Here is an 11,923-nt window from a genome sequence, read left to right as displayed (position 1 = left end):
GGCGGGCGCTCCGGGGACCCTGCGCTGCCCCCTCCAGCAGCTGGAGCGGCACAGCAGCATCAACAGTCGCCGCCGCAGCCACAGCGGCCACAGCAGCGCGAGCGCCAGGCTCGCAGCGCGGCGCGGCCGAGAGCAGAGGGGCGGCGGCGCCCGCCCCAGCAGAGCCGAGCCGAGCCGAGCCGAGCGCGCAGCCGGGCCGCCGCCGCCGCCTCGCAGATGCCATCACAGCAACAAAGAGCTCGCTGAGCTGAGTGCCGCGGCGAGAGCTCGCCGGGAAGCCTCCGAGCGGGCTCCGGGAGCCGGGCGGCAGCCGGAGGAAACGCGCGGGGGGTCTGGGGGAGGGACGGGGGCAGAAAATGGCCAAGAAGAGAAAGCCCTCCAGCATCAAGGGTGAGTTCCGCTCCGTTCTCACCTCGGCCCATCCCACCTCGCACCCGCGGTCCGCCCCTGGGGCCGGCCTGTTTACATCCAGGCTCCGCCAGGTGGTAGGCAGCCTGCAGGGGAAGAGTTTGCCTTCTCCGGGAGGTGGAGGGACCTCAGCACTGCTGCACCTCCCTGTGCCTCCGGGGAGACTCTGACAGGAGTTTGTCCCCTTTTTCTAACGTGGGGAAACCTGGAGATTCTTTCTCTCACCCCACCCTTTTTCCTACTCCGAGAGCTAGGTTATCTGTTGCACGTTTCCCCCTCAGGGTAGTGGGGATACGAGAGACTCTGGGCTCCTAGCGTCTCATCCTTATCGGAAACAGGATGCGTGTGTGTGCGTGTGCGTGTGTGTCGGTGCGCGCGCGCGCGTGGGAGAGAAATTGAGAGGGAGATTGAGAGGTTTTCCCCTTGTGTGTGTGTGTGTGTGTGTGTGTGTGTGTGTGTGCGCGCCTGCGTTTGTGTGTGTGTGTGTGAGAGAGAGAGAGAGGGAGGGAGGGAGTTTTTTCCCCCTTGGTCTCTTCTATTCCCACCTCCCAACCGTCCCCTCCCAACGCCCCTTCATCCATAGGGTGGCAAATTCTGCATCCATTTTACCTCCATCCTGAGGAGGAGGTAGCAGCTTTCTGGGTCTTCTTTTGCCCAAAGGTCAAGAGTTGCTACTGGCCAGGTCCCTGCGGGCTAGTTCCTTCTTCCCGACGTGGGTTGGCAGGCAGTGACTCTAGTCTAGCAATTCCCCTCTGTTGCTCCTTTGCAACCGGGGGTTCCAAAGTTGGAAAGTTCAGGGGAGGAGAAGCGATGGCAGAGAGAACAAGAAAGAGCTCGGGAGGCTGCATCTGGCTTTGTGGGGCGGGAGGGTGCGTCTGGACTCTCAGAGTGCGGTGCGCCGGGAGCCGGTGTACTGGCCTCAGGAGCCCGCAGCGAGGACTCGTAGAGGTCGCCGGTTGCCGGCTCCCTCCCGCTCCCAAGCTCGTGCAATGGAACCGGTAGTGGCCGAGAGGTTGTGTGCAGCACTGTGGAGAGGTGGAAGTCGGCTCCACACTACACTCGCAGAAGGCTGTGCCCCTGGGTGGGTGGGGAAGGGCTGGACCTCAGCAACTTGGGAAGGAGGAAGGGACGGTGCTTGAAGTTGGATTTCGACCCAATGGGTCTCGTGGCCGGGGAGGCAGAGACTTCTTGTGCTTTAGGGTTATATAAAATAGGACCACCCCTCTGAGATGCCAGTGGATACATTATTGAAGGTAACGGCTTGGTTTTAGCAGCCCGTTAGGCTTTGGCGTGCTTCTTGCTTTTTCCCCAAGTCCTGCTTGTGGGAGCTTAGCTCCACTCTAGAGGTCACTAGGGGGACACAACTTTATCTTGGTGCTTCAGCTTGCTTTTTAATTGCTCCGGGGTTCTCAAATCACTTATTGGAAAGGGCTTAAAACCATGATCCTTAATCTTTTGGAAGATGTTACTACAAAACACCGGGGTTCTGTTTGAAACTGTAATATATGTATAATAATTTTCTTGCAATGTATTTTCTTTAAAATATTACAGTTCCTGTAAAATAGAAAAGGTCTTAAGCCTGAATTTTTTTCTTCCAATGAATCAGTACATATTTAAAGTGGTAGATGACTAAAGGAAGAATGAGAGAATATACCCATCTACAATTTCCTTACCACAATATCAGATCATTACTCTAAACCAAGATTGACAAGGTGCATTAGTTGCACTTTTGGTTAGCTCCTTTTTTATGGAACCATATGGCATGATGAGCGAAACAGAAGGACTGTTTTTCAGCATTGCTGATGGGACTATCCATTGGCAGGAATACATTTCATACCCACCCCAAACCTTGCGATTGTAAATGGTCCATGAACAGTGGAAAAAATTTTACAGTACATGGCAGCTAGAGTTGGTCTTACTCTTGAAATTAATCTGGGCAGAAGCACAAAAAATACAAAAGAGACCAAATTAATGAGAAGTGAACTAGTATAAGAGGTTTGATGAAAAAGACACCTCCTCTTTAGTTCCTCCCTCCCCCCCCAAAAAAAAAACCAAGAAGTTTTTGTTTTGGATGCCAAGGTAGGATTGTGTGTATTTCCTTACATTTAATTTGATAGTGAAATAATTGAAGAATAGAGGTTAATAGAGTTTTGTCATTTAAGTGTTAATAGTTCCTCTGGAAGAATTAAAAATCAAGCTTTGCTAGGATGTGTGGTTTCAAGAAATTTCATTGCAGTTTTTAAAAATAAGGTTTTCTTATACTACATGTTTTCCTTAAAGGGAAAGTTATGTTATTTAGCGCTTACTGATTTGTGGGTATTTTTTTCCCCTCTCTACTAATGTTGGGTTTCTTTTTTTTAAACCGGTTTATTTAATAATTCTTAGAAGGAAAGATGTCCCCCCCCCCCCTTTTTTTAATCCTTGGAGTTTCACTTTAGCAAAGCAGGTTTAGTGGTGATACTTTATAGATAACAAAAGCAAGCCCAGAAAGTTGTAACCCATTGACTTGCCTCAATTTTTCCTTTTTTTTTTTTAAAAAATTTTTTTTTCAACGTTTATTTATTTTTTTGGGACAGAGAGAGACAGAGCATGAACGGGGGAGGGTCAGAGAGAGAGGGAGACACAGAATCAGAAACAGGCTCCGAGCCATCAGCCCAGAGCCCGACGCGGGGCTCGAACTCAAGGACCGCGAGATCGTGACCTACGGACCGCGAGATCGTGACCTACGGACCGCGAGATCGTGACCTGGCTGAAGTCGGACGCTTAACCGACTGCGCCACCCAGGCGCCCCTCAATTTTTCCTTTTAAGAGAAGATCTCTACAAAAGCATTTGACTGCAGGCTTGCTGAACTGCTTGCTCTCAGACCTCTGCTTCTAAGTTAGAACCAGCTAAATAGGGACTGCTTGGTAGAAAACCAAACTGTTAAATTGCTAGCCTTTTTCTTTCTTTCGGCAGCCTGCTCAGGTAAACTTTGCAGGATAATAAACCATAGGTTTAACAATATTCTATGCTGTGTTGGTTATCATCTTAGGAAAGCTGCTTCTCTGCTTAGCTACACTGCATGGGGGAAGAGATCATTTGTTGGAGCATGTGACAGGCAAGTTGCTCATTGGCTTCTGAAGTCCTAGCAATAGATGCTACATACCTAGAACAGACAGAAATTGGCCAAAGGGAAATGTAATTTCTTATCACCGACAGAAGAATAAGATGAGTTCGCCATATTTCTCAGGGAATACTGACATTTATTTGTGATACCTCATCAAAAGGACAGCTTTTCAAAGAGGGAAATGGAATATTTATCAATCCAATATTAATAATATTTTGTTAAAAAGTGCTGTAGTCCATGATCAATCAAAGTCTTACAAACACAAGTTAGTTATATTAGTTATGGTGATATTAAACACTGCTCCCCTCCTTTCCAATATTAGTATAGGATTTCTCAATTATTTAAGTTTATTGGTTAAATTATGCTTGGATTCATCTTCATGCATTCATTCAGCACATATTTACTGAGTACTGGATATGTATCAGGTCTGTGCAAAACACTAGGGACACAGTGATGAACGTGATGGACAATAAAGAGTACATTAATAAGGGACCTAGAAGGAGCAGGTAAACAAATACATGAACAGGAAAATTTCACAATGATAATAACATGAAGAAAATAAAATAGGACTAACAAACAAAGGGAAAAAAAAAGAGAGACAAACCAAGAAATAGACTCTTGACTATAGAGAACAAACTGATGTTACCAGAGGGAAGGGTGGGTGGGGGGATGGGTGAAATCGGTGATGGGGATTAAAGAGTACAAATCATGGAAAAAAAAAAAAAGAAAGAAAATAAGATGATGTGCTAGAAAGCGATTGTATGGTTACTTTAGATTATCTGAAGAGGTGACATTTGAGCTGGGAACCAAATGAAGTAAAATTTGCATGCCAAGTACTGAAACATAGCAGTCTTAAGGCAGGAATGAGGTTGCAGTTTGACATGTTCAAGTACAGAAGGAAAGCTGGTTTGGCTGGAATGTAAGATCTGAGGTAGAGACAGGTAGGGCGAAGCCAGATCTTTCTGACCCTAATCAGGATTATACATTTTATTTTAACTGCAGTGGGAAGCCAACTGGATGGATGCTCATTAGGATGTTTGGGATTATATTCTTATCCTTAAGGATGATTTTAGAGAGAACAGCTTTCATATGTTGGGGAGCAAGAATAATTCCTGTCTCTTCAAAGGTCCTCCTAGCTGGACTAAGAAATAAATTGATCTGAGACAGATTAACAGGAGAAAATCAAATTTAATAGATGCATAGCCATGGGAAGTCCAAAGACAACCAGGCAAAATGAGCTATCTTTGTTACTCTGGACTAAGGAGAAGGTGGGTAGAGGTCTGGGATTTCAGAGGAAAGGAATGCATTTCACAGGGTGATAAGAAGAGCGGATGTTTGGTAATTAGATGTTTGTCATACCATACAGATGGGTCACTCCAATAAAATCTATTTCTATTAATAACCCTTATTCTGGGAAAGACCCCCCAATTTAGATTCTTTGGTGTAGTTAAGGGAGGGACAAAAGTTTCTTTTGAGTGGGCAGGGTCTCAAGTGCCTTCAGCTCAAATTAATCCATATGCCAAAGTGGCACATTGTATGTGTGTGTGTGTGTGTGTGTGTGTGTGTGTGTGTGTGTGTGTATAGGGGTGGTCTGTCCTGAACCCCTACATGTACATCAACTTCTTAGGCCAAGTGAAGCAACCCAATGAACTTCACTTTTCTTTTTTTTTTAATGTTTATTTTTGAGAGAGAGACAGAGTGCGAGTGGAGGAAGGGGCAGAGAGAGAAGGAAACACAGAATCAGAAGCAGGATCCAGGCTGCAAGCTGTCATCACAGAATGTGGGGCTCAAACCCACAAACTGTGAGATCATGACCTGAGCCGAAGTCAAGCTCTCAACCAACTGAGCCACCCAGGCGCCCCTGAACTTCACTTTTCTGAAAGGTCTAGTTATACTCAAGTGTCCTCTCTACTACTTACCAAAATACCAACAATATTTTGTGCTGAGATATTGATAGCATTTCTAGAAATTTCTGATTGAAAAACAATTTTAAAGAGAATGTGGTAAAGATTCTCAGGTTAGTTACCCACCTAGCAAGCCTCTCAAAGAAATTAAATCTTTGGAAAAACATATTGTAATGTTAGAAAGGAGAATTATAAAAAGTTTGGAACATGACTGACTGTGCAGTGGGCAGAATGTGGAAGGCAGTGGGAGGGATTCCTAGGAAACAGAATGGAGTCCATGAAAGAAGAATGATGGTGGGAAAGGAGACCTAGGAAAGCCTCTAAGACAACATCAGCCAATTCATGATTTTGCCAAGAGACGCAGAAGCCTGATGTGAGGGTGTTCCAAAAGAAACACTCTAATTCAAGCACAAAGGAAGTTCAAATCAGTGTACCTTTATGCTTTTGACTGATCTTTTACTTGTGAAGCATTTATAACAATAAAAGCATACAGGCTTTTAAAAGATAGCTTTGATTTTATTATCATTCTTAGGTTGTTCTTATGGATTACAAATCTTACAGATGAAAGCAGCATGAAATAATTAATGATAAAAACTGCCATTTGTTGGAGGTAGCCGCTTGACATCTAGGTAACAGGGAGAGTGGCTCTTGGGTCTCTGATCTTACTGTGGAGATGTTGGCAGGGGGAAAATCGGGTCTGTTGGATGATTTTCTGCTCCCTGAGCATTTGTGACTAGAAAGTGCCATGGTACTTATGGAAGATATAATTATTTTGAAGCTCTCCACTGCCTTCTTCTACATCCAAACTGCTTCTTTGCCAAGGATTAACAATGAGAATATACTAAGAATTTTTATAGCTTCAGGGCTTTGTTTAGCCCCCTCCTTCTCTTTTTTTGTACTCCAAGTCTCTCTTTTGAGTCTAGCAAGGCTGGTATACCTCAAGGATTATGTAACTAAGGATGAATCTGGCCCTTAGTGATACTGTAACACAATGTGTTTATGACATCATCTCTTTTCCATACTACTGACAGTCATAGTATGTTTGAGTTAGAAAAAATTCTCAGAGTTCATAGAGTTATTGGAGGAATGAGAAAGAGGTGAGTGCTGCTGCGACATATGAATAGTCTATGTAAGGAATTTGGTTAAGATTATTATTTGTGAATACATATTCTATATAAGCCAAGATTTATATCTTTAAAAACATTTTTTTAATGTTTATTTATTTATTTATTTATTTATTTATTTATTTTTTTTTTTAACGTTTTTATTTATTTTTGGGACAGAGAGAGACAGAGCATGAACGGGGGAGGGGCAGAGAGAGAGGGAGACACAGAATCGGAAACAGGCTCCAGGCTCTGAGCCGTCAGCCCAGAGCCCGACGCGGGGCTCGAACTCACGGACCGCGAGATCGTGACCTGGCTGAAGTCGGACGCTTAACCGACTGCGCCACCCAGGCGCCCCTAATGTTTATTTATTTTTGAGAGAGAGAGACAGAGTGCAAGCAGGGGAGGGGCAGAGAGAGAGGGAGACGCAGAATCTGAAGCAGACTCCAGGCTCTGAGCTGTTAGCACATTGCCTGATGTGGGGCTCGAACTCATGAACCGTGAGATCATGACCTGAGCTGAAGCCAGTTGCTCAACTGACTGAGCCACCCAGGTGCCTCTCCAAGATTTATATCTTGGTTGCGTATGTTTATATGTATACATGCATGTATATTATTATATTATATTGTATATTATTATATTATGTTATATATTATTATATGCATGTATACGTATATAATTTAAGTCAAGACATATATGTCTTGTTATATATAATTATATATATAATAAGATATAATTATATAATTTATATCAAGACATATATATCTTGAATTTGATCAAGTTTACTCTTTGTAAAGGCATTCTACATAATTGAAGATATATATCTTGATACATATAAAATAGAGCTCAGTTCCCAATTTATATTCACACATCACTCTTTATACATGTGAATGAATATTATCTGCATTTTGCATATGAGGAAATTGAGATACAAAGACATTAGGTGCTTTCTTGAGGTCTAAGAGTAAATTGTGTACTCTGGATAGAGGCATAGGCAAGCCCTGTGACTCTTTTTACTCTGTCTATGTCCAATATTTTAATATCTGTTCATTTTCCTCAGGGTTAATCAACTCTAACATAGAAAAGTAGATCCTCAAGTTTTTTTTTCCCCTGCTGAATCAAGAGCATGATATATCTTCTTATATTTTCCTCAGAAGTGTCACAACTTTATTATTTGCAATCCACTTTTAAAATTAAAAATGGGGGTCAGTTAAGCATCTGACTCTTGATTTTGGGTCAGGTTATGGTCTCACAGTTTGTGGGTTCAAGTCCCGCATCTGGCTCTGCGCTGACAGCCCTGGGCCTGCTTGGGATTCTCTCTCCCTCTCTTTCTGCCCCTCCCCACTTGCACACACTCTCTCTTTCTCTCTCTCTCAAAATAAATAAACTTGAAAAATTAAATTAAAAATACATTGCTAAGGTGATAGAGATGAGGAGGCAAAGCAAGGTGAATAAAGGATCTCACGTTTTGAAGTGATGTAAACAGAAATGATGCATCCTAGTCAACTCTAAGATAGATCAGGATTATTTTGTCATTTATATGTGAAGCCGTTTGTGGTGGTAGCCAGCTTTCAGGATGGCCTCAATGTTCTTTGCCTACTGGTATTCACACCCTACATTCTCCTTTCCCACACTGAATCTGGGCTGACCCGTGTAACCAGTAAAATACAGTAGAAGGCTATATTGTACATAAAGGCATGTGGCTTCTGCCTTGCTCTTGTGTATCCTTTGCTCTCTTATATTGCTTACTTTGGGGAAAACCAGCTGCCATGTTGTGAAAACATTCAAGCATCCCTGTAGAGAGGCCCATGTGGGAAGGAGCTGAGGCCACCTGCTGAGAGCCAGCCATATAAGGGATCTACCTTGGAAACAGATCCTCCAGCCCAGTTAAGCCTTCAGTTTTCCCTTGCTCAGTCAACATCTGACTGAACTTTATGATACCCCAACCCAGAACTGCCCAACCAAGCTGCTTCTGGATTCCTGTGTCACAGAAACTGTGAGGGATAATAAATGGTTACTATTGTGGTAAGCCACTAAATCTGGGGGTAATTTGTTACATAGCATTAGATAATGAATACATATGTGTTTCATTACTTTTGTGCTTCTATCTTGGGAGATAGAGACCCTCTCAGTGTTGTGTGTGTGTGTGTGTGTGTGTGTGTGTGTGTGTGTGTGTATATATATATATATATATATATATATATATATATATATATATGGGAGATGCGTATGGAAGAGTGTTTTTTTTTTTAAAACCTTCTACTATAATGGGATTAATTTACTTATTTATACAGTTATTCTAGGGCTTCTCCTGTACCCTATCTGCCACTTTCAGTCTCCTGAGATTAAAAGGAACACTCTGATTTACAATTTTCCTTGCTAATATCAGCACTGGCCTTAAATTTTAGCCCACTGTCTTACTTTAGTGAGCTTACTTTAGTGAATTGGACTGAAAACCTCAAGTTCTTTTTTCTGTTTTCCTTGAATTCTTTTTAGCAGCCTGTTTCCTCTCCTTTTTTTTTTTTTTTTTTTTTTTTGGTCCTCATCCCTAGCTCCTTTGTTTCACTTATTTTGGAACGTACTTCCAACTAGAAGCCCCAACAAACTAGACATCAGAGTGATAAACAGGACATAAAAGTCCTAAAATCCCCCAAACAGCCCAAGATTTCACAGATCCCCAAACTGAAAAGGCAGAAAGTCCCTTAAAACCTAAAATCTTCCAATAAAAACCTCTCCTAAGTTCTATTTATCTGTTCCTTTCTACCAAAAGGAGATCCTTCTCCCTCCCAGGCCAACTAGTGCTTTGATGTATGACCAGGAAAATGAGAAAAAGGATCAAGAAAAAAAAAGAATGCTGCCATCCCTTTTACTTCAGGATGGGATATTTGTGCACTTTATTTAATTCATTCATTTGACAAATATAAGTTGTATGCTTACTCTGTGCTAGGCACAATTCTGAGGGACTTACCAGAAAAAAATGGAGCTGTGGTCAGGTTTACATTCTAGATAGGGAAGACAGACAATGGAAAATAAACAATTAGCAAATTGTTGATATTAAAACTTGAAAAGTGTTGTGAAAAAAAGAAAAAAAATTATTCATGGTGAGGGGGATTTGCAACACTGGTAACAGGATGATGGAGAGGTCATTTGTAAGTAGGAACATGATGGTTAGGCTAGGCCTAATTGAAAGGCAATATTGAAGAAGATGAAGTAGTTATTCATGGCAGGACAATAACCTTCCAGAAAGTGAGAAAAGCCAGTGCAAAGACCCAAAGTTTGGCATATATCTGGAATGTCTGATAAACACAAAGGAGGCTGAGTGGAGTTAGAGAGGAGAATAGAAATAGGAAAGGGGTCAGGACGATGAGACAGGACCTCTAGACAATTTAGACAATATAAAGGACTAGTTGGGAGTGCCTGGTTGGTTTGGTTGGTGGAGCATGAGACTTTTGATCTTGGAGTCATGAGTTTAAGCCCCACATTGGGCACAGAGATTACTTTTGAAAAAAGATCATTTGCTTATTAATAAAATAAAATAAGGGCTTCAGCCCTGAATGAAATGGAGCACCACTGCAAGTTTTTAACAGAAGAGTAATGTGCTATGACTTACATTTTATTATTTCATGAATTTTTAAAAATATATATTTTTAATTTTAACTTTTTTATTTTAGAGAGAGCACACACAAGTGAGGGAGAGAGGCAGAGGGAGGGAGGAATGGAGGGAGGGAGGGAGAGAGAGAGAGAGAGGGAAAGTCCCAAGCAAGCTCCATGCTCTGTGTGGAGCCTGATGTGGGGCTCAATCCCATGACCCTGGGATCATGACCTGAGCCAAAATCAAGAGTCAGATGGATGCTCAACCAACTGAGCCACCCAGGTGCCCCAGATATGACTTACATTTTAAAAGAATTGTTGTGACTCCTGTGTTGAGAATATCCTATAGGGGCAAGGAGAGAAGCTGGAAGACCAGTAATGAGATGTTTGCAGTATTTCAGTTGAGAGGTGCTGGTGGCATTAGCATGGCAGCAGTGAAGGACATGGGAAGTGAAAGGATACTGAATGTATTTTGAAGTGAAGCTAATATGGTTTCCTGAATTAACCGTATGTGGAAGGTGAGAGAAAGCTAGGTGTTATGGATGATTGCACAGTTTTTGGCCTGAGCAACTAACAGGATGGAGTTGCCATTCAAATGGTGTTAGAAAGTTGTGGGTGGGGCAAGTTTAGGGGGAAGGATCGGGAACTCACTTTTGGACACATCTGGGTTTGAAACATTTATTTGATATTCAAGTGGAGGTGACAAGCAGGAAGTTGGATATATGAGTCTGGGAGAGAGGCAGTTTGGGAGTCATCAGCACATAGGTGGTGTTTAAGAGCCTGGACTGGGTGACTCACTAGGAAGTGAGTGCAGATGGAAATAAATTATCTGAGCCCAGGATTGTTGCATTATTAAGAGAAAGGGGAGAAGAGGAGGAAACTAGTAAAGGAGATTGAAAAAGAGCAACTAGTGAGTAAAGAGGAAATCAAGAGAGTGTGGAGTTCTGGAGCCAAGGGAGAAATTGTGCAAAGGAAGAGAGGAGTAATCAACTGTGTCATATGCTGCTGCTAAGCGAAGTATGATGAGAGCTTAGAAATGGCCACAGGATTTATTAATGTGAAGGTCACTGCAAACCCAGACAAGGGTGGTTTAACTGTAGTGGTGGCAGTGATGGTCTGAATGGAACAGGTTAAAAGAGATGGGAGGAGATTAGAGACGACTTAGTTAACTCTTAAAGGGTGTGTTGGCAAAGGGAGCAAAGAAAAGGTGCTGTGGCTGGGGTGGGAAAAGCAGCGGAGAAGAGAATTTGATTTTCTTAACATCTGAGAAATAATAGCAGATTTTGTCCCTTGTCGTGTGTTATTGTGTGCTTTTTGTCTTTGACCTCTCTTACTCTTTTACTTTATGGCTGCTTTTCATGACGGTTTCCTGGGGAGGTAAGGAAGAATTTGTGTAGAATGACTTTATTTCATTTCTTTTTCTTTTTCTTTCTTTAAATATACTATCTTAAAAATGAGCCTGGGTGGCTCATTCAGTTAAGTCTCCTACTTCAGCTCAGATCATGATCTCCCGGTTCATGGGTTCAAGCCTCGCATGGGGCTCACTGCTGTCAGCATGGACATAGGTGTCATCCTGTCTCCTTCTCTTTTCGCCCCTTCCCCTCTCTCATTCTCTCTCTCTCAAAATAAATAAATAAATATTTAAGAAATATTGAATATAGCATTAAAAGAGGTGTATCAGTGGACCTCCAGGTGAAATATTTAATAAAATATGCCACAATAGGAGAAAGTTGCCAGAAGAGAAAGGTTTATCAGTCATTGTGTTGCTGGCTGCAGTAGTCTATCCTCTCAGGTGGAAGGCTCAAAAGAA

The 11,923-nt window shown here is 42.4% G+C and overlaps 1 protein-coding gene across 4 annotated transcripts in view; it reads left to right on the top strand.

Annotated features, from left to right (window-relative positions):
• The first annotated feature begins 239 nt into the window (after window positions 1–239).
• The window catches only part of SLC44A5 (solute carrier family 44 member 5), a 385,583-nt gene continuing 373,899 nt past the window's right edge, over window positions 240–11,923 (top strand). For 2 of the 4 annotated variants that reach the window (XM_086717315.1, XM_086717309.1), the window contains exon 1: window positions 6,431–6,516. Coding sequence is in view for 1 of the 4 variants with exons in the window: in XM_086717313.1 (XP_086573439.1) it covers window positions 357–390 (34 nt within the window). In the remaining 3 variants the exon portion in view is untranslated. Of the gene's footprint in view, window positions 391–5,426; window positions 5,850–6,430; window positions 6,517–11,923 lie in introns of those variants that run through there. The other 2 variants (XM_086717313.1, XM_086717310.1) reach the window with 2 other exon arrangements.

Source organism: Puma concolor, chromosome C1 (genome assembly GCF_028749965.1).
Source record: "Puma concolor isolate L17-30 chromosome C1, mPumCon1.1.hap2, whole genome shotgun sequence".
NCBI classification, from domain to species: Eukaryota; Metazoa; Chordata; class Mammalia; order Carnivora; family Felidae; genus Puma; species Puma concolor.
Note: the sequence above shows the minus strand (reverse complement) of the source record. Positions and strands in the feature narration are given on the sequence as shown.